Source organism: Arvicanthis niloticus, chromosome 6 (genome assembly GCF_011762505.2).
Source record: "Arvicanthis niloticus isolate mArvNil1 chromosome 6, mArvNil1.pat.X, whole genome shotgun sequence".
NCBI classification, from domain to species: Eukaryota; Metazoa; Chordata; class Mammalia; order Rodentia; family Muridae; genus Arvicanthis; species Arvicanthis niloticus.
Genome location: NC_047663.1, coordinates 91,064,277 through 91,090,508, shown reverse-complemented (window position 1 = coordinate 91,090,508; position 26,232 = coordinate 91,064,277). Strand labels below are relative to the sequence as shown.

The following is a 26,232-nucleotide window of genomic DNA, read 5'->3' as shown; positions in this document are numbered from 1 at the left end:
CCCTACATCTGTGCCTGAGCACACTAGTGTCCTTGGGGCCATGTGAATGAGGTTCCCAGAAGCTGTCTCCACTCACAATCACAGTCTGTGCAGCTTTTATTTCAACAGGGAAGTAATAAAATCTATATACAGTCTAAAACCAGTAGAAAAGGTGAGTAAAAAGGACCCATGGTCCGTCTGGGTCCTGCCAGGAGCGGTGGCACACGCCTTTACTCCCAACACTTGGGAGGTGGAGGCAGGCAGATCTGTGAGTTGGAGGCCAGCCTGGTTGACATAGTGAGTGCCAGGCAAGCCAGAGCTACATAGTGAGACCCTGTCTCAAAACAAAAGTCTGTGGAGTGATACAAATGGTGGGGCCGGGCAAGCATCGTACCTGGTGCCCAGAGAAGGGCCTGGGCATTTCTCTGGTACAAGTAAGGGCGGGGCCTTATGAAAGATCCCTTGCCAAGCATAGGCAGAGATGACACTGCCTAGCTGTTTGAGCCTGTCTACCTGTCTCCACAAGACAGGCAGACATTCCAAGGCCATCATGGAGGTCCAGCCTGACTTAGAGACCCAGAGGGAGCCAAGCCTGGCCTGGATTCTGTTAGCATGTCCAGACCTGCAAAAAAAAAAAAAAGGCTCTATTTCAGATCCACAGCCCCAGAACTCCCTTCCAGCCAGTCCACATCTCCCACCCTCTCCTGCTAACCTGCCTGGGCCTCTTGCTCCTCACCCACTCTCCAAGCTCCATCCTATGCAACTCCTGTCACAAGCCCAAGCTGCAGACACTTACCTTCACGGTGCTATCTACAGCCCCTGAGAAGAGCCGACCCCGGGAAACAGCCAGTGCAGTTACACTGCCCTGATGGCGCAGCAGCGTCTGTGTGCAGATCATGTTGTCCATACTCCAGACCTAGGGGAGGAGGGAGCATGGGATATGAGGGCTTGCCCTGACCCAGCCACCTCTGCCTTCTTCCTCCTGGGCAGCACATACCCTGAGGGACCGGTCATAGGATGCACTGAAGACTTTGGTCTGGTCTGGTGTTGAAATGACTGCCAGGGCATATACTGTGCCCACGTGGCCCGTTAGGGTCCGCACCTGCTCTTTGGATTCAATGTCCCATACCTGAAAGGGGGCACAGTCACATGAGTTAGAGATAGGGACCCAAAACAAGGGCAGAACAGATGGAGGCTTGCTAAAGGACAGCTCTCACATGAATGAGGTTCTCGTAGGTGCCACAGACAATGTGGTGATTCGTCACAGCAATGGAATACACACTGCCACCAGATGTCTGCAGGACATGGATGCAGTCAAGGGTCCGAATGTCCCAGATCTAGGGGAAAGTGTGTCACTTAATCTCAGAGCATGTTGGAGGGTAAGGAAAGGACACCCTAGGAAGACAGCAGAGGGCAAGTCCCTGCCACCAGGGATAGCTTGGCACACCTTGATTGTCTGGTAAGAGCCACTGTATAGATAGCTCTGTGCTGCCACCAGGGCCCGCACCCAGTGGTTGAGGCCTGTGAGCTCCTTCTTCAACTTTAGCTCAGTGCCCACGATGTCCCAGACCTGTAGGGATGGACGTGAGCCTGGGCTAGTAAGGCATCTGTTGCCCCTACAGCCCCCATATACACACACGCTCCTTGCCTGTACCTTGATGGCTTTCAGGGAGCCACTGAAGAGCATGTTATGGGAAGACACCAGTGTGCATACAGGGTTGTCATGGGCCCGGATGGTGTTCACCTTCTGTAGGTTCTGGATGTCCCACACCTGCAGGGGGTGACAGGACTTGGGGTTAGTGAGAAAGGAAAAAAGCCCTGGGCCTTCTCAGCCCCCAACCCTCTACCCTGTGTCCACTCACAATGATGGTGCAGTCTGCAGACCCACTGTACAGTTTGCACCTAGGGAAGCAAAGTCAACACAGGGAAGCAAAGTCAACAGGAAGCAGAAGAGGCTACCATACTAGGGCACGATGCCCTGGCTAGCCCCAGGATCCAACATGGCGTGGTCTCAGGGCTACTGCTGCTCCCTGAGTCCCATTCTCTGTGTGCACAGTTGGACGTGAACAACTAGGCTGGGACACATTTGATGGCTCAGCTGAGCAAGGGGAGAGGTCACCTACTTCCAGGAACGCTACCACCACTAGTAAAGTTGAGCAATACCTAGAATCACCATACCCAGCAAGCCCAACAAGAGACAAGAAAGGACAGCCAGCCTCGGGAAGAGCCTACTGACAGGTTAATCATGGTAGCTGCTACATCAACTATCAACAGGGTTAAGCCCAAGGTACTAGCTATCCTGGTGACAGGTGAGCTATCCTCCTATCTAAGAGTGCCACCTCTGGCTTCTAGCTACCTAACATACTAGGGCAGGGCCAGGCTCTGCTGGGAATTCATAGACTGTCACTTAGTATCCAGTACTGCTCAGGCGTGAGTGTTCCATAGGTGAAGGGACACAAGCTATACAGGTTCAAACACAGGCTCAGGGACCACAGAGTGGCAGTACAGCACATTCTGGCCCTGCCCTGTGGTCAGTGGGTCCCATATTAAGACTCACCCCTGGATACAGAGTGCCAACACAATACCATCATGACCTTCCAGTGTCTTTTGGCACTTGTAAGTGGTACACGTGTCCCACACCTGCAGAGATCAGGTCAGATCAGGTACAGCAGGGTCAGTTTGGTGACGAAAGGACAGGATAGCAGTCATTGGGAGAGAAGACCCAACCGGAGATAGGGAATAGCTGAGGCTGGCATGCGGTGCCCACCTGAGCCCAACCATGCAGCAGAGCCTGTGGAACAGGACACCACTCACCTTGATCGTCTTGTCAGAAGAGCCACTGAAGAGCAGGTCACCCATGGAATAGACACAGAGGCACCAGACAGGGCCCTGGTGTCCCACAAAGGTCCCTTTGCACTTGAAGATCTGCTGAGGATCATAGGCTGCAAATGGGAGACGTTAATGAGGGAGCAGTAGTGCTCTGGGGACAGTGTGGGAGCAGGGGCGGGGTGTACTCACATCCGAGGATACCCATGTTCAGGCGTGCATTGATGTGAGACAGCTCATCCTGTAAGGCCAAGAGCAGTTGAAAACGGGTGGGTGGGGTTCACATGACCTGTGGTGAAGCTACAGAGCCCTAGGCGTAGGGTCAGCTCTTACTGGACTATAGAACCTGAGACTCTAAACCCCAATCTGTTCTCCTGAGTTTTGCCACTGCAACCTTCAACCACTCACATTCAACATGGATGCATCCCTCCGGAACTCCATGAGGTCCTCACTGAGCTTGCTCTGGTTCTCATCCAGGACATCTGAGCAACAGGAAAAGAAAGGTAGTACCGGAGTCCAGAACAGTGCTGATCCCCATGTTCTCTGAACTAGACCTTACCAAACTTGAGCTCAAGGCTCTTCTCCAGCTGGTCAATCTTCTCTGAGAGTTTGCCCAGCATGGAACGCAGGAAGGCAATCTCCTGGTCCTTCTGGGCCAGTGCCACATGCATCTCGTGAAAGCGGTCATCGGTCTGCTGCAGGAACTCCTTCAAGCCCTCAAAGCGGCATGTTTCTAGATGTGTCTCATAGGTGTCCTGATTCCCAATAAATGTGCACCTGGGGGAACAGCACAGCTGCCCACCTGCCTGGCTGGCAGGACTAACCCCATTACATCCCTCAAGAGTCATCATGGTCATGCCCATTAACCCCCAATCAGCAACCTCCCTGACCCCACCACTCAGCAGTCAGGACCTTTCACTAGTGAAATCTGATACCTTCAGAGCTTCAAGGGACCCCTCCCTCCCTCCCTAAAATAAAATGTTTGCCCATCACCAGCCCCCCTGCTCCAAACAGCTAGGCAGGATCCTCCTTTCTTTCTTTCCCTGCTTCCCCTTCACACCCATCTCAGCAATTTGTTCAAATCTACACCCCTTTACCCATCTTCCCTGAGACCCCACTTCCAACCTGTTCAGTTGTATCCTCATGGGCACCTGGATATGGGCTGTGATGGCAGTTACTGGTGTGGCTTCTGGCTCTGGTGCATGTCGCAGGCATCAGCTCACAGAAGCCCTCGGCCTAGGAACTCAGCCCCACCAGCCCCCGCCCCCACCCACTCACCCGTACTTAGAGTGGGGACACTTGATGTGCTCGCATTCTTTCAGGTGGGCCTCGAGATTCATCTTGAGAAGGGGTGGGCAGCTGGGGTTGTTAGGGCAGCGCACAGGCCTGTAGTCACAGCTGCTCTCGTGGTCCCTGTGCATACACAGGACACAGGGGCTGAGCTGAGACCCCACAGTGTAGCCCCAGAGAGGTGACGGTGCTCAGTAACCCCAGGGAGGTAGAGGATCAGAAGGTACTCACTTCCGGGCACTAAGCTTGATGGTGAAGGGGCAGCCCCTTGGGTCTACCTCAAAGACACCAGGCTTTCCAGTGCCTGCTGCATGGCAGCCATGCCGACAATGTATGAAGAGCTCTCCAATCTGTTCAGCTACTGCAATGTTGTTCACCACCACTGTCAGCTTGGCATTGTCCACAGGACACTTCTCTGGGAGAGGAAGACATGTTGAGCCCAACACCTGCCCAGCCGCCTCTCTCCCTGGCAGCTTTGCCCAGTGGGAAGGCAAGTCCTGGGGAAGGGAGATGCAATGGTGCGACAGGTGGAGAGAAGCCCACTGGATGCCTTGTCCACTCTGTCATCTGCCCCAAGGTGCCAGTGCAGGAAGAGCTGCACAGCAGACCTCCCAGGATGAGTGGGTGGTGACAGAGGGAAGAAGGGAAGCTAGCTGGGTGTGGAGAAGAAGCAGGGACTGCCAGGGACGACAGCATCTGTTGGAGCCCAAGCTCTCGCCCTGGGACCCAGCCTACACCCACAACGGCCAGGGCTCTGAGCCTGGAGATACCAGGAATTAGGGGTCTGCTTTGCTATCAAGGTCCTTTGCCAGGCTGGAGCCCTTGCAACACTATTCAAACCCCGGAAGAGGCCACACATGCCTGGAGAAGAAACCAGTGGCCTCTGCTGGCTGCCCGGGAAATAGCAGGGTGGGACGTACCCACCAACTCACAGGTCTGGATGGGAGGCACAGACCTACCTGACTTCAAGGCACATCGTCTGCAGAAGGTGTGCTGTGGGGACAAAAAGTGGACTTGGGGGACAGCTGTAACAGTCTTCCCTCCAGTTAAGGTCAGTGGTAGCCCAGAACTCACACCATCCCATACCACTGCAGAGTCACAGGAGTTGGGGAGTAAGAGTCTGTGAGCTCACCCCACAGGTAGTGATCACAGGGTCCTTGAACACACTGCAGCAGAGCTGGCAGCAGAGCTTCACTGAGGGCTGCTCGGCAAATACCAACGGCTCCTAGACAGAGAGCAAAACGATCAGGACACAAGTGCTGACTGGCACTTGAGGAGTAGACCCCCAGTAACATCAACTGCCCAAGCCGCCTGCACGTCCACCCTGTCCAGGGCTGCTCACAGGCACTGGGCCTGTCCTAGAAGGCACTGCTGACCAGAGAGACCCATGAGAGGACCAAGGAGCTAAAGCAAGGGGTGTGGTTCAGGAGCAGGTTGTAAGCAGTGAGAAGCTGTACATACAGCATCTGCACACATCGTCTCAGAGAGCCTTCCTGGCCTCTCTTCCTGGCCTCCAGACTAGCAAAGTACCCAATCTGAGCCCCACCATCCCACAACTCATCCCAGGCAGCCTTCCTTCACATAGGAGTCAGAGATTTCAACACACATTAGAGGCCCTAGTTGGGTCTGATCTACCCTGAACGTGACCTGTTGGTATAGGAGGGGAAAGTACCCCGTGCCACCGCAGCAGTGACAACCCTGGAAGATGATTCCTGCCAAGCCTACCACACTTACCGGCTCTTCTTCCTCCTCAGGCAATGAGAATGTGGAGCGCAGAGACATGCTGGACTCGGAGTGTAGGGAGCGGACAGAGATGGCTGAGTCAGAGCGTCGAGGAGTGTTGATGGGGGGCTGCACAGATGGAGGCAGCCTATCAGGGGGTTGAGCCCTGTGGAGGCAGGGGTGCCCCTAAGCCACCCCACTTCCAGCAAGCCCACAAGGCTGTGGATTGTGTGTGGGAGGCTGGTATGGCCTCAATCCCGCTGCCTGTGGTGACCAGCCCTGGCCTCTGGTGCTGGGCTGCCCGTTCTTGCCTGCCAACTTTCTTTGTGTAAATGGAGAGATTTCCTGCTATTCAATTTTACAGGACATGCTCAGGCTTCTTCCTGCTTCCCGTGAGGGAATGTGGGCTGCAGAGAGGCTGCATCCACCAGCCAATCCTGGGGCAGCTAAGACCCCAGATTACTGAACAGAAAAGAGTAGAAGCCTGGTCAAGGAGAGGTGCCCATGGGCTAAGCTGCCTTCTTGTCCAAGAGACACTCGACCCAGCCAGGGAGGCTCACTGAAATGACAGGAATGTTTTACCAGAGGCTGACTTAGCCTCCTGAGACCTGAAGGGAGCAACCTTTGATAAGGTCAGAGGGGAGAAAGGCACAGTAGCCAAGAGCTTCTGCTGCCAGAGCTCCCCATGCAGGACCCAATGCCTAGTCCCTCTTGCCTCTCCCAAGCTTATGTCCACAACAGGGAAGGGGGACATGGGATAGGGATGCAGCCCATCCCAGTTCTGGGTATCCCTGAACAGGAGCCAGAAACTGGGCACATACTTCATTCACCAGGGCAGTGCCCAACTCTCCATATGATGCCCCAAGTTCCATCTTGCATAGGAATGCCGTGTGAGACCCAGAGGACAAAGTTAAAGGAAGCGGGTCAAACACTGCCACAGGCAGCAAGGACAGGCAGAGGAATATGGAGCACTAGGCAGGGCCTAGTACAGAGCTGCACTCTCCCCTCTGCCTACTGGCTAGCGCAGCTCTTGGGCTCCTACCCCAAGCACAGGAACTAAGGCCAGTCAGTGGGGTGGGGTGGGCATGGCTGCCCATGGTCCCACAGCAAACAGAAGATTCTAGGACATCGCTAAAGTCACTGTAACCTATCAGATGCCCCAGAGTTATCCTAAACCAGAAGCATAATGAATCCATTTCCAAGGCCCAGGCAACAGTCAGAGGAGTTGGCTGGAGACAGAGAGGTGAAGCTGTGGGGCATGGGTACCACATATCTGACCCATCGTTGGGCTTGGGGCAGTGCCTGGCCTGTAATATGCCTGCTCAGCGTTTATCTTCCTATTGAAAAGGAAAAAAAGGGTTGGGCATGGTGGCACATTCCTTTAATCCCAACACTCCAAAGACAGAGATAGACAGATCTCTGAGTTCAAGGACAGCCTTGTCTATATAGTAAGTTCTAAGATAATGAGGACTACATAAAGACCCTGTCTTAAACAAAACAAAACAACACAACAACAAAGCCCACCAAAAATAAAAAAATAAAAGCAAAAGGAAAAGAAATGTGGTTCTTCTGCCTCTCGCCTGGCCTGCCCTCCCAGCAGGAACTTCAGTCCTGATGGTCTGCTCTGCCCCACAGGCAGACGCACCTGAGTGCACCTTTGTGGCTCCCACCTCACTTAAGACGGAGCCCAAACTGCCTGACCTTCAGGTCCTTCAGGGGCCACACCGTAAAGCACAGTCCCACAGGTGGCTTCCTGCCACCACCCAGCTACAGGAGCCTCCTCTTAGGTTCAGGAATGCAGCAAGTGCTCCGACCTCAAGGTGCCTCACTATCCCAACTCTGCTCTCCTAGGACCTGGGCCTCGGGGAGGAAGGCCTGGCTGGGAATCACAATAGGCTCCTGAATCGTGGAGACCTACCATGCCATCCTCCTCATCCCGTGGCGAATAGGCAAGGGTGCTAGAGGAGGAAGGTGTCCTGCGATGCTGTTTGTATGTGCTGGTCCCATCAGCTGCTGAAAAGAGAGGGGAAGAGCTGAGCGGCATGGCTGTCAGCGGAGGAAGGGGCTGAAGTGATGGAGACAGCTGACAAAGCCCTTGTCTATGGAACCCTTCGGACTGTCTCTAGCTCTCAGCCTCCCTGTGCTAGACTGGGAGATGGTTATCCAGGATTGTCTTCCAAGGTAAAAGCAGTATCAGCAGTAAGGCCCTGGCTCATCAGACTGGACCTGCGGACAACTAAGAATGGTCCGCGCCCACCCTGCTTACCAACAGGAGACTTATATTTATTTCCTTCCTCTGGTGTAGAGAACCCAGGACTTGGCTCATGCTAATCACCAGCACTAGATCCCCAGCCTTGGCTTTTTTTTTTTTTTTTTTAAATTTATATGTGTGAGCGTTTTGCCTGCATGTATGTCCGTGCACCACTTATGTGCCTGGTACTCATGGCAGCCAGAAAATGGGATCGGATCTCCTAGAACTGGAGTTCAGAATGATTGCTGTGAAACACCATGTCAGTGCTGAGAATTGAACCTGGGTCCTCTGGAAGAAAAGCCAGTGCTTTTAACCACTGAGCTATCCAGATTCAGTTCTTGTTGAATTTGGCTTTTTGAGACCTGGAACTCAAGGAGACTGACCTGTCTCTGCCTCCCAAAGGGTTGAGATTAATGTAGGGAGACAGGATCTCTCTCTGTTGCTCAGGGTTACTTCAAATGCATTACCTTTCTGCCTCTACTTCCCAATGGCTAGGATTATAGGCAAGCACTACCAACCCAAACTAAGACCTTTCTCTCAGAGCCCCTACAAGGTTCCATTCTTCGGCCCAACAAGAGGCCCTCATGCCTAGCTGAGCACAGAATCAACCCCAAGTAGTATGTGAGTGGCCTGGCATCTTTCTAGAGTGGGTCACTTGGGGACTTCCCTTTGATCTTTAAAGTGATTCTGCCAGGTTGAATTTCCAGAAGAGGAAACTGAGGCACAGAAAGACTAAAGGACCTCAGCTAATACATGGCTAGTCTAGGTCCTCCTTACTCCTCCCTAGCACACAACCAGAATGAGGAACTGGAGCTAGACTTCTGGTCTCCCTCCTCTTGCCTATAGAATACCCTGCCTGGCCTGCCCAGAAAGCAGAGGTTCCCCAAGAATGAAAGGCCAAGGGTCCACGAAGGAACCAGAGACCCATCTCATAGACCCTATAAGGCTACAGTGCTAGAGACAGGCTACACCCAGCACAGGCTAAAACAGAGCCAGATGTCAGAGCAACTAGAACCCTAAAGGCCTCCATTCAAGATTAGGAATATGACTGCCTATCCTGTGACTGGGCCTCAGTTTCTCCATCTGTAACAAGAAGGGCCAGATGAGGCAAGTACTGGTACATTGCTGCCTCATTGCCAGACACCAGGGTACAGCAGGCCACATGCTATTTTGGCTCTGGAACCCCCAACAGTGGTGACAGGCACTGTGTAGTCTCTAAAGGTATATGAACTCTTAAGCAATGGTCTCCAGGTAGGGGTGTGGGAGAAGAGGCCCTTTCAGAGCCTTCTCAGGTCATCCAGGAATAAAAGGTACTGGTGTGCATCTGGTAGTCCTGTGCCTTCAGCCATGGGAAGGCAATTAAAAAACCAATTAGTAGCTGGTGCACTCCTGCAGTGGAGTGAGTACTGGAAAAGCAGGACAGCATGCCCCAGAACTCTGGTCCCTCCCTAGCCTTCAGCATGGATGCTGCCCCACAGCCCCAACCTATGCTATGATCTCTTGAAGCACATTGTCTGATGGCACCAGATCCCACCCAAGAAAAAATGCTGTGCTACTCACACCCTCAGACACTAGGAGCTGTGACTGGGCTGAGGCAGGGGTCGATATAATAAGACCAAGATATAACTATTGGTGCCAGGAAGGTCAAGACTGCCCCCAGAGGGAATAGGCAAGATTTTGGGAAGAAGAAGGGGGCACTAAAAACAAAGGTGAGGCACAGGAACTGTCTAGCTGGAGACTGAGACATGGGAAGAAACAGAAACCAGGAGACCACTCCACTAGGAAGTGCCCCTAGATCCCAGGAGAGTACAGATTCTTCCTGGTCAGGCTCACCTTTGGTGATGGTAGTGACGGTCGAAAAGGTAGGCCCAAAGGTCGTTTCCATCCTGGTCTAAGACAATGGAAAAGGCTTAATGCAAGATGCACAGGGTCATACATACTGACATGCTTCCCTCCTGGTGGCCCATCTGCATGCATAGCAGGGACACACCATCGAGAGGCACAAGCTATCCTGAGGAACCCTCCAAGGAGGAAGAGGACTGGCAGTAGCTGTGTCCTCTATATAACATTCTGGGGGCCTGGGGTGTGGTATGCAAAGGGCGGACTCTCACCTACAGGCACCTCTCTTACCCCACTGCTGTCTGAGGAGGGAAGGTTGGCAGGCCCCCCGGAGAAACGGCTGTAGCGGGCACTCTTGGCTGAGCTCATGCTCTAGAGGGACATCCAGAGTCCTTGGGCAATGTCCCCTATGGGAAGAACACAAATGAGGGGCTTTAGAGGTGGCTGGCATCCGGGGTTCCTGCAAGTTAGCAAAGCTTTCCCACCTGGTAGACTTTTGGCCAGTCCATCTCAGGGCAGATCTTAACTTCTTCCTGCCTCTAATGGCATCTTAGTAGATCCACAATGGGCAAGGGCCTTCCTGCCTACCCCATTCAGGCGGCAAAGGCTCCGGGTACAGTTGATCTTTAGTGGTACCATCCCTTCAGGCCTGGACCTTTTGAGGAAGCCAACTATCTCTATCCCTGAAGTGAAAAACCCCATCTGTGTTGGCTAATCTCTGGTCCTGATCAGAGCTGGTCACTTCGAGGCCTACTTCTTTGCAGGTCAAATGTCCCTATGGCTAAGGCTGGGGTTTTGCTCTCTACCCATCCATTAGACTGGGCCTAAGGTGCATCACACACACCAGGACTTAGTCATATGGGGACCCACCACAGCACATGAATGTGTTCTCTGCCATCAGGACCCTGCAGGGCCATAAAGAACCAATGGGCAGTCACTTGAGCCTGTCTCCCAGATGTGGTCATACAGGGCAAATCACAGCAAAGAGATAAACCCTAGAACTGAACCAATGGAGATCCCTCATAACAACCATGTCACTCAGGAGCCAGAGCAGCAAGGGGACAATGATAACACACAAGGGTCAGTGTCCCTGTTTGGCCCAGAAGAGAGGGTCAGGAGAAAGGGCAGAAATGTGCCATCTACAGGGAAGGGAAGATTAAAAGAGACCCAGTTAGTAGGTCACACTCAGGACAGGTCCAGGACAATACCCACCCCGTGACACTACAGCTGTAGGCATGCAGGACATAGCACTGTCAGAAGGCATCTCCTAAGGGAGGCCTCAGCCTCAGGATTCTGCAAGGGTGGCACAAGGTCACCACTGTTCAACAAACAAGCAGCATTCATTCTTCAGGCTCATGGCCCAAGTGGAGCCTCTGAAGGAGCCATGGCAGTGGAGTATCCATTTCATAGGCCAGTACCACACCACAGGGTAGGCTGGTTTATGCCAAGGCTCTTGAGGACAGAGAAGGGACAGGAAAGGAGAGAGCTCCAGAAGGGTCCAGGTAGACCATGTGCTAAGCCCAGGCCCCGGATGGAGGGGGGACAGACAGTTTCTATCCAGTTCTCTAGGAATAGTACACGCACCACGTTCTCTATCAGGTTCTCTCAGCACTGTTCCTTCCACACAAACACTGAAAGGTCACAAAATGTGTCCTGCTTTACTCAGAGTTGTTAAGCTCCAACCTCAGGGCTTTAAAGAAGGACTGGCTCCCACCCTGTCTGCAACCCCTGCTGACTCCTGGTCCTTTTCTTTTCCTCCCCAGGTCTCACCTACCTCTTCAGTTGTCCTCTGCAATCCCAACATGCCCCCCCCCCCCCAAATCAGGGTAACTCCTGCCCCTGTAATTGGCACTGTCAGGCACTTGCCACCTGTCACTCTAAATACCCCCAAGTACAGGTAAGTGAAACTCTCTAAAAGGCAGGCCAAGGCCTACTCTTCCTGACCTTAGCCTCATGCCACAGAGCTGCCACACAGTTGCCGATGTGAGCCCGAGGCTATGTGGTGCTCACTTCCTCCTCCCATTACAGTAGCCAATACCACCAGACACCCAAAGGCTCAACTGCGATTCTAGGGCTCGGCTCTGTGGACTTTAGATTGGACTCTCTAGGGAAAGACAAGTGGAAAGGAGGTAGCCCTGAGGGAGAGATGTGACCGCGGCCTGAAGGACACCCCCATTCTTCTGCCTCTTTCCCCCAGTAGCCCCCTTCCTGAGGAGGAAGGTCCTCGACAGACAGCCAGGGTCCTGCTCGTTAAAGGGGTGAGCAAGGGTGACTGTATGAATCAGAATCACTAGGTGGCCTCATGCTAGCGAGAGGGCCTAGTTGATGGTGACCCTCTTCCCTGCAGGGAGCTCTTGGGGTTTAAACAAAGCTGTTGCTTGTTTGTTGAGCAGTTGCTCTCCTAGAACCAATGCTCTGTCAAAGGGACTTTCAGCTAGCCTAAACCTGGGGGCTTCAGGGCTTGCTCTACAAGTGTGAAAGGTTTAACCCTTTGAAGAAACCTAAGAGGTGGGCTCACAGGGTGGTATTAAGAGACAGAGAGACCTACATTCTGTAGACTTGTTTCCTAGCACCTGTTACTCTGGCCTGTGAGCCCAGGAACACAGAGCCTGGTTAGGCCTTGATTATTGTAAAGGTTAAAAAAAAAAGCACACATGGTAACGTGCAAATCAGCAGCCAGACAGCAGAGCTATAGGGGAACAGAAGTAGCCTGAGAGGAAGCATAGAGCCAAAATGAACTGGAATCACAGGAAGTAGATTCCTCTGGGCCTGGGAAGCAGCTTCCCAATTCACATGGGTTTAGCCTCCCTCAGGGACCCGAGGGTAGCCTAACCTCAGGCTAGTGTCCAGAGCTGCAATCTGTGCAAAACCCACAAGGTGGCCACCACCCTCAACAGGATTGAGTAGCACACTGAAGGTCTTCAGGGCCTGAGCTTTGCAATAACAGAATTCAGCAGCTGGTGGGGGTGGGGGGCAGGCCTCAGACAGCAAGGGAAGTATCACACAAGCCAAACCCAGCATTCCGGGAGGTTCTGTGGCAGAAAGCTGTTAACTTCGGTGGGAACTCCTTTGAGGTTATGTGTCCTAGAAGGCTGATCTCTCCTGTCCTCTAATTCCCAGGGTGGAAGGACAGCTTCCCACAAAGATGGCAGCCCATTCTCAAGCTGGCAAAGAGCTTTGGGCAGTGGGCTAAGCTAGGACCTGCCATATAAGCTGTCTGCCCCTCTTGAGTGCAAGACTACTTACCTATCTGTGGAGCCCAGAACATAAGGCCCTAAGAAACAGGATTCTTTGAGAGTTTTTTACAGTGTTATTAAAAACTGAACTTAGTGCTGGACTGTGGTGATACAATACCTTCACTGCCAGAACTGGGGAGGCAGAAGCCAAATCTCTATGAGTTCTCTGTGAGTTTGAGACCAGTCTAGTCTACAGAGGGAGTTCAAGGATAGCAAAGGCTACATAGAGAAACGCTGTCTTGAAACAAAACACCTGAATTCAGTGTGGCTGGTGAGATGCCTCAGTGTCCCTGAGTTCAATTTCCAGCACCCACACTGTGCCTCACAGCAGCCTGTACCTCTTGTTCTAAAGGATTTGATGTTTTTCTTTTTTTTTTTAACCTCCACAAGGACCATGCACACATGTGGCAAATAGACATACATAAGGCAAAACTTTCAAATAATAAAAATAAATGAAAGTACACAAATTTAGGGGGGAAAAAAAGAAACTTAAACTTGAGATCTCATACAGACTAGGCAAGTACTCTACCACTGAGTCCTGTTCCCAGTCCCAAGGATTTTTTTTTTTTTCTTCTAGACAGAGTTTCTCTGTGTAGCCCTGGCTGTTTTGGAACTCACTTTGTAGACCAGGCTGGCCTCGAGCTCACAGAGGCCCACCTGACTCTGCTTCCCGAGTACTGGGATTAACTACATGTGCCACCACTGCCCGGCCTAAAAATGTTTTAAGACAGTCTCACTACAGCGCAAGCTGGTTTCGTGCTAACCTTCCTGCTTTAATCTCCACAGCTGGGAAGACAGGCCTAAAGCACGACAGTTGGCGAAAGAATCTTACCTTCTCATCTTACTTTTTTTCTTTTTCAGATTATTTTCCCACTTACTTTTCTGTGTGTGTGCATTAGTATACATATGTACCACAGTACAAGTGTGTACAAGTGTGTACAAGTGTGTAGTGGTCAGAAAACAAACTGTAGAAGAAGTAGGTTCTCTCCTTCCATGCGGGTTGCCAAGCTTGACAACAAGCACACTTACACACTGATGCCACACAACAAGATGGCACTTATTTATTTATTTTGCTTTTTTCGAGACAGGGTTTCTCTGTGTAGCTCTGGCTGTCCTGGAACTCACTCTGTAGACCAGGCTGGCCTCGAATCCGCCTGCCTCTGCTTCCCAAGTGCTGGGATTAAAGGCATGCGCCACCACCGCCCGGCGGCACTTATTTATTTACTATATTGTGTGTGTGTGTAAGTCAGAAGACATCTTGTGGGAGTCTGTCCTCTTCCTCATAGTATCATGTAGGTACCAGGGACTGACCTCATCTTGTGGGAGTCTGTCCTCTTCCTCATAGTATCATGTAGGTACCAGGGACTGACCTCAGGTCTCAGGTCATCACTTGATGCCAACTGCCCTTACCTGCTGAACCATCTCTGCAGACCAAGACTTATCTGTTTTTAGATTAATTTTTATTATTTTATGTATACAAGTGTTTTGCCTTTGTGCGTGCCTGGTGTTAGAGGAGGTGCTGAACCTTTATGTAAGTGCTAGGAATCGAACCCGGGTCTTTTGTAATGAGTGTCACAGAGCCAACTCTCCAACTCCCCCAAGATATATCCTAAAAAGAAGAAAAAGTGTGTATGTGTGTGTACTGGTACCTATAGAAACCAGAAGGAGAACAGGATTCCCTGAAGCTAGAGTGTTAAATGGTTGTGCAAGACCCAGTGTGAGCACCAGGAACTCATCTTCAGGCTGTTGCCAAAGCAGGAAGTGCTCTTAACCAATCCCTCAAGTCTTTTTTTTTTTTAAAGATTTATTTATTGAATTTTATGTGTGTTGCTGTTTTGCCTACATGTCTATATGTGCACTATAAACAGTGCTCACACAGGGGCCAAAAGGGAGCACTGGATCCCAGGAGCTGGAGTTATAAATGGCTGTGAGCTTCCAGGAAGGTACTGGGTACTCACCTGGGTCCTCAGCGAGAGCAACTCTCAAACACTGAGCTAGCTCTCCATCCCCAAGATCTGGTCTTTTTAAAGATAAAAAGTTTGAGAGCCTGAGGCAGGATTGCTCTAAGGCCAACCTGGGTACACAGTGATACTCTGTCTTGGAAACCAGACAGACAGACAGACACACACACCCCATCCATCGAGGAAGGCACTATCTATCTTGGCTGTCACCAGTACACAAATGGCTCAAGGCTTCAGTCCTGCCTGAGCTGTGGGTGGTCAACAGGCTGGACTTTAGCCAGAGCAACCTCTAGTCATACTTGCCAGAGTTCCAAGCATATCTCCCGGTATGAGGGAGCCAGTGCAGGGGCCTGAAGAATGTCCAGCCCCTACCTCAGCTCCCCTGGGCTCAAAACCAGATCTGGCTGCCAAATCCTATAGAAACAGACTTGGTTGCCATAGCAAAGCTATAGGCACTTCCCCTGGCTGTTCCCTTGAATGTCCCCTTAAGCACATCTTTTCCATCCCAACCAGGCAGAGTATTACAGCTAAGGTCCCCAGAGTGCCTTTGCTTACCTCAGACTTGAAGATCTCCTAGAATCTCTAAAAACCCAGGGCAGAAAGAACTCTGCCCGCCTCTTTCCCTCCCAGCTTCCCAGCTCAGCCTCTAGCCTCAGTTTTCCTACTGTCTATACCCACAATCCCAACTCAGTGCGTGAGGGTCCCTTAATTTGCTTCTCCTTCCCAGTGTTCTGCTTCCTTCTTACACCGCATACCCAGCCTCTGCACCTAGCCTGCCCAAGGTGAACCCCTTCAGAGTTCAGGGAAGTGGCTCTCGCCTAACCTCACTAGCATTCATTTCCCAGTCTGTGGAATAGGAATCAGGCTTTGTCTAGAAGTGCAGAGGGCTGCCCGGGGGAAGAGAGTAGCCAGAGCTGACAGAAAGAACATTCAATATATGTCATCCCATTCAAGTGTCCTGCTGTCTCAAACAAATCCAACTGGTGTCAAACTTCTGGCAGCAGGTCCAGGGATCTGCTTCTCTCGTGGCTTTGACCCCCTTGGGCATGCTTCTCCCCACCCCACAGAAATGTGGGTAAATCACTAAAGTCCCAGGCCAGACAGAATGTAAAGCAGAGACCTGCCCATCCCCATCCTACATGGGACACCTGTTTCTGGCACTCACAGCAGCTCCAACCATCAAACCTGGATTTCAAGGCTGCTCCCCCTGCCTCCTCCCCTCCCCCATACAATAGGCATCCTCCCCTGGATCTCTTGGGACTAGATGGCCTAATTTCTTGGCTTCTATTCTGTGACCTCTTCTGCTTGGGACGTTCAAGAAGCATCAAGTCCTACATTATCAGCTCAGTCTTAGTAGTCTGTTTTCCTTAAGCCATACTGCTCTTCCCTAGGACTGGTATTCTGGGGATACTAGGAGTATCTGTTGAGGGATGGGGGGTTGGTAGTTTCTTCTCCAAGGGCTTCTCATGGACAAGCCAGTGAAGATCTGGTAAAGTACTGGGTGCCTACTTGCTGGTAAGACCTGATTTATGGGAACCCTTGTCTAAGATACAACCAGTTCTTAACGGCAGGCACAGGCTGGCACTTCACACATATGGCACTTATGTCTGAGTAGCCATGACCACAGGCCCCAGACTCAGATAGATCTGAGTTCAAATTCTACTTTGACCATTCAAGAGAAGAGTAACTGGGTAAATTGCTTGACCTTGAAGGAGACTGTATTTCTCACTATAAAACATTTTAATGGACCCAAGTCTGAAAAGAGCTATCAGAGATAGCTTCACCTGTAACTTCTTCCTATTTTCAGCACCAGGCATTGCTTCATCCATGATGTATACCCTCTGGGTGATTAGAATAGGAATACCCCCAAAGACTGTTAGTCTGACCCCTGAGGAACTAGAAGCCAGCTGGGAGGGAAGGGTACGAAGCCCCATTTGTTTCTATTGTGTCAGCCAGAGATAATAACTAAACATCCTTTCCCATTTATTTCCAGAAAAACTCTGATGTACAGCTACAAGAAGTTACATCAAGGAACTTCTCAGATTTGGGCAGCACTCTTGGTCACTCCTAGTCTGTGGTCACCTTTAGTCAGGCAGTATATAGTGGTTCTCATTTCCTGATTAGACAGCTGCAGACAGATTTAGGACCTCAGGGTACAGGGACTTGAGTTTCCACAGAGAACCATGAATGCATGGATTATCTTCAGGGGTGTCTTTATGACTGAAGCAGCTCCTGTCACAAAGACCCTCGTGAAAGGTATCTGGGACATGGAGAGGCCCAAAGAAGACTGAAGAACAAGGCCAACAGTGAACAGTCTGCAAAGGAATGAGCCGGTGTGTGCAGGGGGAAGGGCAGGCGGGGAGATGAGACTGAAGTGACAGATATCTCTAGACCGCAGCCTCATCTGATCATGTTGGCCTGCCTCAAAAGAATCTAGGCTGGGACAACTGGCCTCTAGTGAGGGTTAGAAGGTGCTGAACCAGCTTTCTCACTATCTCACTTGAATCATAAATCACTGTGCATACCAGAAGGCTCTCAGACTTTGCCCTGATCTGCCTCTTAACCTCACCTACCACTTGTTAGTGCTTGCTGGCTTGCTCCAAGCCCTTTCTCACAGGGCCTTTATCCCTCTGGCTCCCTCTGCCTGTAAGGCTCTTCCCACAATGTCTCAAGACTGAGTGCTTCTCCATCAGGATTTTGGCTAACTGTAGGTAGGGCTCTCTACCAAAGATTTAAGAACGCCCACACTTTATCTGCGTTCAGCTCCACCCCCCCCCCCCGTAATACTTATCACACTTCCTCATGATTTTAACTTTTTGTCGGTCTCTCACTCCTTTTAGAATAACACTACTGGAGAGGAGTTGCCACAAGGAGACATTTACCAAAGTCTTGAAAATTTTTGTCTTAACAAAACAGGGCTATGGGTATTACTACCATCCAGTGAACAAACCCAGAAATGCTGCTAAACTGTGTACAGTGCATAGGACCCTAGAGGCAGAATGATCTGTCTCAAAACCGCGGACCAGATGAGCTTATCAGTTTGGAATCCGGTTCTCCGACTCTCCAGAGCCTAGGATACTGCTTTGGCACACAGGCAGTGTTCAAAACAGGTAGGAGTGTAGAGAGAACGAAAGAGAGAGTGAAGGGAAGGAGTGACAGACAGATCTACTGAGAATCAGGACTTACAGAAGCTGAGACCCCAGCTGTCTCAGTCCCGCCCCCCCAGGCTAGGCCCACAACCGCTCGCGACGCTCCCATATCCAGCCCGCGCCCCACCGCACTCCCTGGAAGAAGGAGCCCCAGGTCCTGTGCTCTGCGCGCTCACTCACCCGCCCGCGGCTGCCTGGGAGCACCGGCTACACCCTCCGGCATCATCTTGCCCCTCTCGGCCCGCGGCCGGGAAAGGTACAGGATACAGGAACCGGAAGTCCTAGGGCGCTGTGCACGTCGGAACTTGTAGTTCACGGACTTCAGGAACTCTGGGGGTTGCTTCACGCTTTGAGCTTCCTAAACTACGACTTCCGGCGACCTCTGCACTGAAAGACCGGATTGGTAGCTTCAGAATCACTCTATGTTGCAAATCGGAATTTGATTGGCTAACTGGACTCGTCACTCATGGCCTCAATGTCTCTACAACCGAGGGGATATTCGAGCTACCCAAGATACCGCCTCCAAAACAAAATCTACGGTACGATTGGTGAAAATTGAAGGATAGCTTGAGGAGCATATCAGCAGTGGAGGAAGGTGTGTACTTCCTCAGAGATGGCCCAATCACATAAGGAGCAGTTCTATAAACTCTTGAGCCTCTGTTGCGCTCGTTCTTTCTGGGGATAAGGGTACTGGCTTCTTTTCGTTCTGGTTTTGTAAGGACCGTTTTTTGAGTACTAGTCGCCGAATGGAACACAAAGGTCCTCTCATCTGCAGGTCCACCTTTTTCCAGAGCTGAAGTGCTTTAGTCGTAAGGGTTTAACCCTTTCCCTTCTGACTCCCTTTTTGCAGGTAAGAACGAGTCGGGCCTGGCTTCCCTTTAGAGCCTCAAGCCTGTGATGAATTTTTAATTTCTGACACCTCGTATGAAAACTGCATGTGCAGTCTGATTACATTATAAGTCTGAGGCTTGGGGGTGACGCTATTAATTGGATGGATTTTCAGTGAAGTTACCCAAAGTGATTTTTGTCTCTATTTTTCAGTGCATGTTGAGTCGGCTGCAGACCTTGACTGTAAATCGGCATCTGGAGACCCAACGGGTAGGAGTGCTGGCTGGTAAGCTGGACATCTGTGTTATCTGAGTTTCTTAGCAATAAAGCAAAAGTGCAACCTTACTGTGGTTTTTAAGTGTCGTTATTTCAAGCCGGGCGGTGGTGGCGCACGCCTTTAATCACAGCACTTGGGAGGTAGAGGCAGGTGGATCTCTGAGTTCGAGGCCAGCCTGGTCTACAGAGTGAGTATCAGGACTACACAGAGAAACCCTGTCTCGAAAAAAAAAGTGTTATATCGTGTGCTACTAGCACAGTACAGTAGAGGCCCTGGTTTGTCTTCACGCTGTGAGTAAAGCCTTCTCTTTGTGTCATTCTAGTCTGGGGTGAGCTTTCAGAAACAGCTTGTGTGGCACTCTAATATTAATAATCAAGGATTCCTGTGAGACTTTGTGAGGGTATCTGCACGTGTGTAAGTTCGTGTTTGCCCAGTTCTGGGCCTGGTTCTCCAACCTTGTTGGGAAGTGACTTTACCCCCTGCCCCTCAACTAAGCCTTTCTTTTGGCCCCAGAAGGTGATTTTCCACAGATGACACAAACTCCAGAAACACCTTTATTAATAGGGACTTTGAGGACCAGTTTTCACTCAACATTGGTGGTTTGGGGACTTTAGTACAGGGTGGAGGGGAGGACTGGGCTAGCCTGCTAAGTAGTGACATGGTTCTATCCTGATCTCCCTGTGGCTTCCTACATCAGAGTCTCCTAGTGAGGTGGAAGCAGCCCAACAACGAAGATTAACATTGCCTTCAGTCCTGGGTGGAGCCTGCCTGGGCCGGGTGCAGTAAGCATGGCTTTTCAAGGGGCACTATATATCCATCCTCTTTTCTGGAGGTGCCCACTAGAGGGCAGCAATGTGCTGTGGGATGGTTTGTATGCTTCAAGACCATTTCTGTGCCAGCCACTGGGGTGAAGGGTGTGAGAGCATTAGCCTTGAGTGTCTTGAAAAGGAAGACACTTGATTCACAGAGCTGCTTCCTCCAGCATGGAACCGAGATTCAGCCAGGTTCAGAGTCGACAGCAGGAAACCCCTTGGCCCTCCCTCTTCACATAGTCATGCAGCCTGAAGCGGGGCTCACTGGGAGCTTTCAGGGATCTTTGTTTCAGCTCCCTGAAAAGCAGCGGGGGATGGAGGTAGATAATGGCACACGGCAGCCCACTCAACCACTTACCCTGGAATGTGACGCAGTGCTTCTGTTCGTTGGCAGGGCTTACTTTGCTATGGCTGTAAAAGCTAAGTCCACGTTGAGGCCTGTCTTTGCGCTGGTCTCCATGAAAGGCAGCCCATACTCCTGCAAATAGGTGCTGGGTACATGGGGGCAGTGCAAGCGCCACAATCCAAGAACACCCTCATCACCCTGTTTTGACTCACCTTGGCTAGTTTCTCCCCATCTTCCCTCTTTACCACACGTTCTTGAGTAGAGTCCACCTGGCCCAGGCACAGGATTTTTCATTAGTACTAGTCATTCCCTGTGTACTAGACATTCCCTGTGGGGCCAGACTGGAGAGGACGGGCCCAGACTCCCACCTTGTTTCCCAGCAGCATGAGGACCACGTCCTGCTGGGCATATTCTTGGATCTCTGTCAGCCAGGCCTGTATGGGGAAAGCTGGGGCCAGTCTCGGGGCTGGTCCTTGGCCTCTTGGGCCACACCTGATGGAGTGGCTTTTCTAGAAGCCTTTATCCAGGTGGTCCTGCTAATGGAGCCAGGTGTCACCCAGGCCCACCTAGTTAGCAAATAACCTGGTAACCATGAGACTGGTTCATCAGGTCTATCCTCTCAAGTAGCAGGACTCTGGGGATCCTGATGCCATTTGGACAATCTCGGTTCATTCCCCCACCAAGAAGGCCACTGACCTGAATGTTGTCGAAGGAATCTTTGTTGGTGATGTCATAGAACAGCAACAGTGCTGGATACAGAAAACAATGAGGACATTCCTGGGTCCAGTGGCTCCTCACCACCCTCACCTGCTGTCCCATAGTGTGCCTACTGGCCCCCTGCCCCCATGCCAGTAGGTAACCCAGACTGGAGGATAGCTGACCGCCATGTCTATGGGCTTACCATGAGCATCCCGGTAGTAGGCATGGGTGACACTTCGGAACCGCTCCTGACCAGCTGTGTCCCAGATCTGTGGCAACAGGCACTGGTCATACTACCCAAATTCTCCCTGGTGTCTCCAGCCCCACACTCCTGTAACCTCACCTGCAGCTTCACCTTCATGCCATCCACATCCAGAACTTTATTCTGAAACAGAAGCAGCCAGCATCATCAGTAAGGATGCCCTGCCATCCTCTGGTTGAAGTAGGAAAGGCAGTAATGTAAGCCATGGATGAAATTTTCACTGAGGGGAGAATGGAGGACAACATTGCATTCCTATAGCACCTCCTGGGTCTCTTTCTGCTCTGAGAACTTAAGGTCACATTTATGCTTAAAATCAGAGGCCCCTACCAGATGCCTGATACTCCCTGCCAATGCCTCCAACACCAACCCTGGCCCTTGTACACACACACACAGACACTGGGTCATACACAGTTCCTACTTGCCAAATGTGTAGCACTGTTCCTGCTTAAAGACGGCTTAGAAGCATCTTCAACTTGAGCTACTATGTACACTGAGAACTACACCCTGCCTGAAGAAGCTAATTTTATCCCTATCCCCTCCCCCTGTCAGTCACTGGGACACCCATTTCCCAGGGGATGGACTTATGCCTATCCGACTCTGTACAATGCCCAGAGATCATATTCATAAATTTGCTGTCTGCAGGTTTTCTAGATTGGTCCCTTTCAAGATTAGACAACAGATTGGAGTGCCTGTCACCCCAAAGAAGGGTTGACTAGAGGCTGGAGCTACGGGAGGCTAAGCCTGGCTCTTCCTTTCTCCAGAGCTCTTGCTATCAGTGCTTCTAGGTCTCCAGGGAACCAGGCTCAGCCATCTGCCTGGTGAGGGAGGATGCTTTGCTTTCCTGCACCCTGAACAGGGGTGCAGACCAAGCAGCCCTACAAACTGAGAGGGAGACCATGACAGGCAGGAAGCCCCTGTTCTCAGTCTGTCCTGCTCGCTCTGACACTTCAGCCTTTACTTCATCCTAGACTTGTACAACCTAGAGGGCTTAAGGAGACCTACAGTACTCAAATCAGGATAAAGAACAGTTCCCACTGGAGGGAGCCCCCTTTCCCGTCTCCAGAAATGGGCCTTCCTCCCAACCTCCTGTTAACTGGGTCTAATTAAAGGGTGAGAAAAATGCAAATTCAGGATTTGCCAAGAACACACCAACACCTCAGCACATGAGATTCAGACTGGGCAGGGTTGGGGGTGGGGATGGGCTTCAATGCTAGAGCTCCCAGGACCCTGCCTGGCATCCTAAGGAGGTCTCCGTATGCAAAGGCAGGGGCCTCCTTAGTGAACAGGCCTTACGTTTTCTCTCTGTCACTATCCTAGAGCAGAGATATAGGTCAGCACAGCATCAACCCCCTGGTATGAAAACTCAATGCTTCAGCTGAATCCTTGGGTGTTAGAAGGCTTCCCCAGGACCCTCAGGTGTTGGGAGGCAGCTGGTTTGGTAGCTGAGCTCCACCTCTTGGGCCTATGGACACATCAAGGGATGGAGAATCATCTGGCCAAGGGTACTGGGAGGACTATGTATAGGAACCATATCACAGCTGGACCCAATCAGAGTTCAGGATATCAGCCTCAACTCTCACCCGGAAGTCGATGCCCACAGTGGAGATGAAGGTACCAGCCAGGAAAGCCCCATCCTTGAAGCGCACAAGCAGGCAGGTCTTCCCCACACCAGAATCCCCCACCAGCATGACCTAGAGCAGACAGGAGGATCAGAGGATTCAGGCTTGGAGCTGAGGGTCTTGCCCACCTAGAGATGCTTCTGGTCTGTCTTGAGCTGTGGGGGAGGGGCAGGAGAGGAAATGAGTGTTCCAGGCGTGTAAGTTCAGCACAACCTAGGGAAACACAGCAACATGATCCCCAATAGCATGAATGCCCAGCTTCTCTGTCCCTGTGAGTCCCCTGTCACCTCTCCCTCCAACAACACCGCCTCAGTCAACATGGGGTGAGGACAGCTGCCCCCATCCAGTATCTTACCTACCCCTCCTCCATAGACATCGCGCTTGATCTGGGAGGGCAGCATTTGGGGCCTATAGGGAGCGGAGCCATGGGAGTACAGCTGGGACCTAAGAGAGCTGTGGGGACTTAAGTACCAGGGCTTTCTTCGAATTTCAGCAAAGACACAAATCTCAGCAGCAAGGCTCAGGAAAGGTGTGCCAGTCAGCTTTTAGAAATGAAGAGGGGCTAGGGATGATCTGTGAGCCTGAGGGGCAGACCAGTGAAGTCTTTCCCTTCCCTATAATCCCCAAGGCCAATGTTCCAGAACCCAGTGATGGCCCTGCCTTCGGAGGTCAATTCGTATAGGCTTCAATTTTGGTCTGGTCTGGGGTTGCCTCTTTCTCCTCCCTCCCAGAAAAGGGAGACTTACAGCCCCTGGGGGTGAGGGAAGGCAGCATATGGATGGAAATTGATGAGACGGAGCACCGGTAGGGGCCATAGGTTCTAGAGGGACAGCTTCAGTAATCTTTCAGGACCGCTTGCTTGGCCTTGCAGTAGGTGGAGTGGGGGTAGGGCCCTGCCAGCTGTTGAATATCCCAGACCCAAGTCTAACAGTTTTGTGTGTGTGTGTGTGTGTGTGTGTGTGTGTGTGTGTGTGTACGTGTGTGTACGCGCGCGCTCGTGCACACACATAGGGTCCCGCGACAATGTAGGTACTGCCATGCCAGCTGCAAGGTGCTGTTGTAGCCAGCCAGTTCAGCACCGAGGGTCTGCACGGCCCTGCACTCTTCCCCAGCGGCAGTCTAGGATCCAACGCCACCTGCTGCATTCCCATGGCGGGGAGGTACCTGGCTCACCTTGAAAGCAACGTCGTAGAAGTCTCCAGTGCCACCAAGTGAGGGCCGGCCGGACTGCGGGGGCCCGTTGGGCGGTGCCTCTGGGCCAGGGCGCGCAGTCCTGGGATGTGCCAGACGTGGCCCGTTGGCGGCGGCTGGCAGCGTAGAGGCAGCCGGCACACTCCCCCCCTTGCTCTTGGGGGTCTTCTTCCTGGACATGGTTCTCAGTGTGCTCTTGCTGCTACCACCGGATCACGGGTTGTCCCAAGCTCCGTGCCCGCCAAGACAGACTCGGACCCGAACCCGTCCCGCAGCAGCAGCAGCAGAGGCAGCGACAGCAGCGACAGCAGCAGCAGCAGCAGCATCTCAGGCACTCAGTGCCTGCCCCGCCCCCGCGTCCCCACAGGCGGCGCAGCCACTCAGGCCCGGCCTCCCGCCACCGCTGCCAATGACCGCTCTGAGGCGGGGCCATGCAAATAAGCCCGTCGCTCCAGGGGCGGGGTCAAGAGGTCCCACGAAGGCCTTAGGTGTGCATCCCAGGAGCATGCTCAGGTGCACTGTGCTCTAGGGCTCTAGCTGTCTAAGTCGAGTGAAGCACCTGGATCTTGTGTCCTCTCGGTGCACTGTTCCTTGCCCCAATCTTCAGTGTCCCAGCTCAGTAACCTAGCTCAATAGACTGGTCCATGGACCTGGGACGATGAGGATGCTGGGGCAGATGGCTTGCATGAATAGGCAGCCTGAGATTCAGGGTTTTTTCATCAGAGACACCAGCTATCTGACTACTTGTCCTCAATGCTATTTCTTCCAGGCCAGGCAAATTCAGGAAGCTCCAACACTCATGCTTCACAAACAACCCCTGCTATGCCAGAGCACCCTGGGCTCAGCTGATCAGAGGCATAGTGGGCACAGTGTTCTTCCTCATATATTTTTCCTCATGTATTTGGGCTGATGCATGGATATCTGAAGTGAGAAAGGAAGTAATTATCACAGCCAGCCAGCATCAGACCCTCTGAGATAATCATTGTAAGACCTTTGCCCTGACAGCCTAGGAGACTAAAGGTCCCTTCCCCAGAATTGACTGGTCCATGGTCTTTCCATCCTAGGTTTTCATCTAAAAGAGGTCAATGTTGATTCTCTAGACCCCAAACTGGTCCAGGCCTGGTATACCTTTGCTGCCTCACCTATGCTGACTGAGGGAGTTCTGTCCAAAGCCTCTCACCCAAGACACTCCAGTCAGGAGAAAGAAACTTCAGTGGTCAGAGGTGAGGACAGTGGATGCTGCAGGGCACAGCACACAGTATTTCTTGGTGTTCCTCTGGAATGGCCTAGCTGTTCTCCAAGATGTGATCATTGGCACCAAAACTCTGGGTCTCTTGGTGGCCTCCTGAGCTTTCTCAGCTGGCAGTGAGGAGAGCATGAAGAACTCTCTACTTGTGGGGCTCAAAGCCTCCTCCTATCTCTTTCAGGCCAATTTCCAGATCTGTATGTCCTGACCTAGAGTGGGAGTACTGGGATCTCACTTTTGCATTCCCTGAGGACTTCAGTATCCCATCCTTACACGGCCAACCTCAAGGTGATTGGCCTAGAATCTCAGCTGAGAACCTCGACATCCTGTGCCTGTTACCCTAGTGAGTAGATCATACAACCTCCTTCCAGCTGCTGCCTAGAATCTGTCCAGTATGAGGCATACACAAACAAAGAGTTGAAATTTGGATGCTCTGGGGCAGGGGCTGCAAGGAGGAGATTCGGGATGTGAGCAATGAAAACACTACAGGCATCTAGGAAGAGAGAGGGAACAGGCAAGCCAGAGAAAGTGGGAGGGCAGCAGAGGAGGGGAGCCTCCACCAGCAGAGGAGACAGACTTGCCTTTAAAAGGAGGAACATTTACATAAAATCCAGGTCTCTGCTTTCTCCTGAGAAACCTCAGGCTGCTCTCTCTCTTCCCCACACTTCTGCTCATCTTTGATCACTGTATCTCAAGGCT

At 51.8% G+C, this 26,232-nt stretch overlaps 2 protein-coding genes, 1 long non-coding RNA gene and 1 other non-coding gene across 16 annotated transcripts; 2 read left to right on the top strand and 2 right to left on the bottom strand.

The window, feature by feature from the left end:
• Positions 1–78: 78 nt before the first annotated feature.
• Positions 79–18,635, bottom strand: Traf7 (TNF receptor associated factor 7). Of its 12 annotated transcripts, none has more exons than XM_034505334.2 (21): positions 18,434–18,635; positions 10,199–10,314; positions 9,902–9,959; positions 7,736–7,830; positions 5,830–5,946; positions 5,228–5,320; positions 5,055–5,088; positions 4,327–4,510; positions 4,084–4,218; positions 3,365–3,582; positions 3,214–3,287; positions 2,998–3,046; positions 2,794–2,921; positions 2,537–2,619; positions 1,842–1,881; positions 1,634–1,750; positions 1,427–1,549; positions 1,197–1,316; positions 977–1,108; positions 776–895; positions 79–601 (listed from the first exon to the last, which is right to left on the bottom strand). In XM_034505334.2, exons 2-21 carry the CDS (start codon positions 10,274–10,276, stop codon positions 587–589), a joined length of 2,013 nt encoding a protein of 670 aa, XP_034361225.1. In that variant the 5' UTR covers positions 10,277–10,314; positions 18,434–18,635; the 3' UTR covers positions 79–586. The 12 variants fall into 12 exon arrangements, with proteins under 12 accessions (XP_034361225.1, XP_034361240.1, XP_034361226.1 ...); XM_034505349.2 differs by having other exon boundaries at positions 4,090–4,218; XM_034505335.2 differs by having other exon boundaries at positions 7,736–7,827; positions 18,434–18,581.
• A 209-nt stretch (positions 18,636–18,844) lies between these two features.
• On the top strand, positions 18,845–19,426 carry LOC117710494 (uncharacterized). Its single transcript, XR_004607058.2, has 2 exons — positions 18,845–19,103; positions 19,295–19,426. It is a non-coding gene; the product is annotated as an uncharacterized LOC117710494 (long non-coding RNA).
• LOC117712146 (small nucleolar RNA SNORD60) lies at positions 19,143–19,223 on the top strand. The gene has a single exon (XR_004607215.1). It is a non-coding gene; the product is annotated as a small nucleolar RNA SNORD60 (small nucleolar RNA).
• A 466-nt stretch (positions 19,427–19,892) lies between the features above and the next one.
• Rab26 (RAB26, member RAS oncogene family) lies at positions 19,893–24,659 on the bottom strand. Of its 2 annotated transcripts, XM_034505350.2 has the most exons (9): positions 24,270–24,659; positions 23,058–23,168; positions 21,559–21,600; positions 21,418–21,484; positions 21,213–21,265; positions 20,885–20,950; positions 20,729–20,785; positions 20,572–20,648; positions 19,893–20,467 (listed from the first exon to the last, which is right to left on the bottom strand). In XM_034505350.2, exons 1-9 carry the CDS (start codon positions 24,465–24,467, stop codon positions 20,365–20,367), a joined length of 774 nt encoding a protein of 257 aa, XP_034361241.1. In that variant the 5' UTR covers positions 24,468–24,659; the 3' UTR covers positions 19,893–20,364. The 2 variants fall into 2 exon arrangements, with proteins under 2 accessions (XP_034361241.1, XP_034361242.1); XM_034505351.2 differs by lacking the exon at positions 20,885–20,950 and having other exon boundaries at positions 20,219–20,467; positions 24,270–24,614.
• Positions 24,660–26,232: the final 1,573 nt, after the last annotated feature.

Bases quoted from the DNA above. Each gene is read 5' to 3' on its own strand.
- Traf7 (XM_034505334.2), bottom strand. From the start codon at position 10,276: ATGAGCTCAGCCAAGAGTGCCCGCTACAGCCGTTTCTCCGGGGGGCCT. The intron at 5,321-5,829 runs GTAAGTGTGGTA...CTCTCTGTCTAG, and splicing joins CTGAGGAGGAAGAAGAGCCG to GAGCCGTTGGTATTTGCCGA. The intron at 5,089-5,227 runs GTGAGCTCACAG...TTGTCCCCACAG, and splicing joins CTGTGATCACTACCTGTGGG to CACACCTTCTGCAGACGATG.
- Rab26 (XM_034505350.2), bottom strand. From the start codon at position 24,467: ATGTCCAGGAAGAAGACCCCCAAGAGCAAGGGGGGGAGTGTGCCGGCT. The intron at 20,951-21,212 runs GTCAGTGGCCTT...TTCCCCATACAG, and splicing joins ATTCCTTCGACAACATTCAG to GCCTGGCTGACAGAGATCCA. The intron at 20,468-20,571 runs GTAAGCCCTGCC...GCTGCTTTTCAG, and splicing joins GCTTTTACAGCCATAGCAAA to GGAGCTGAAACAAAGATCCC.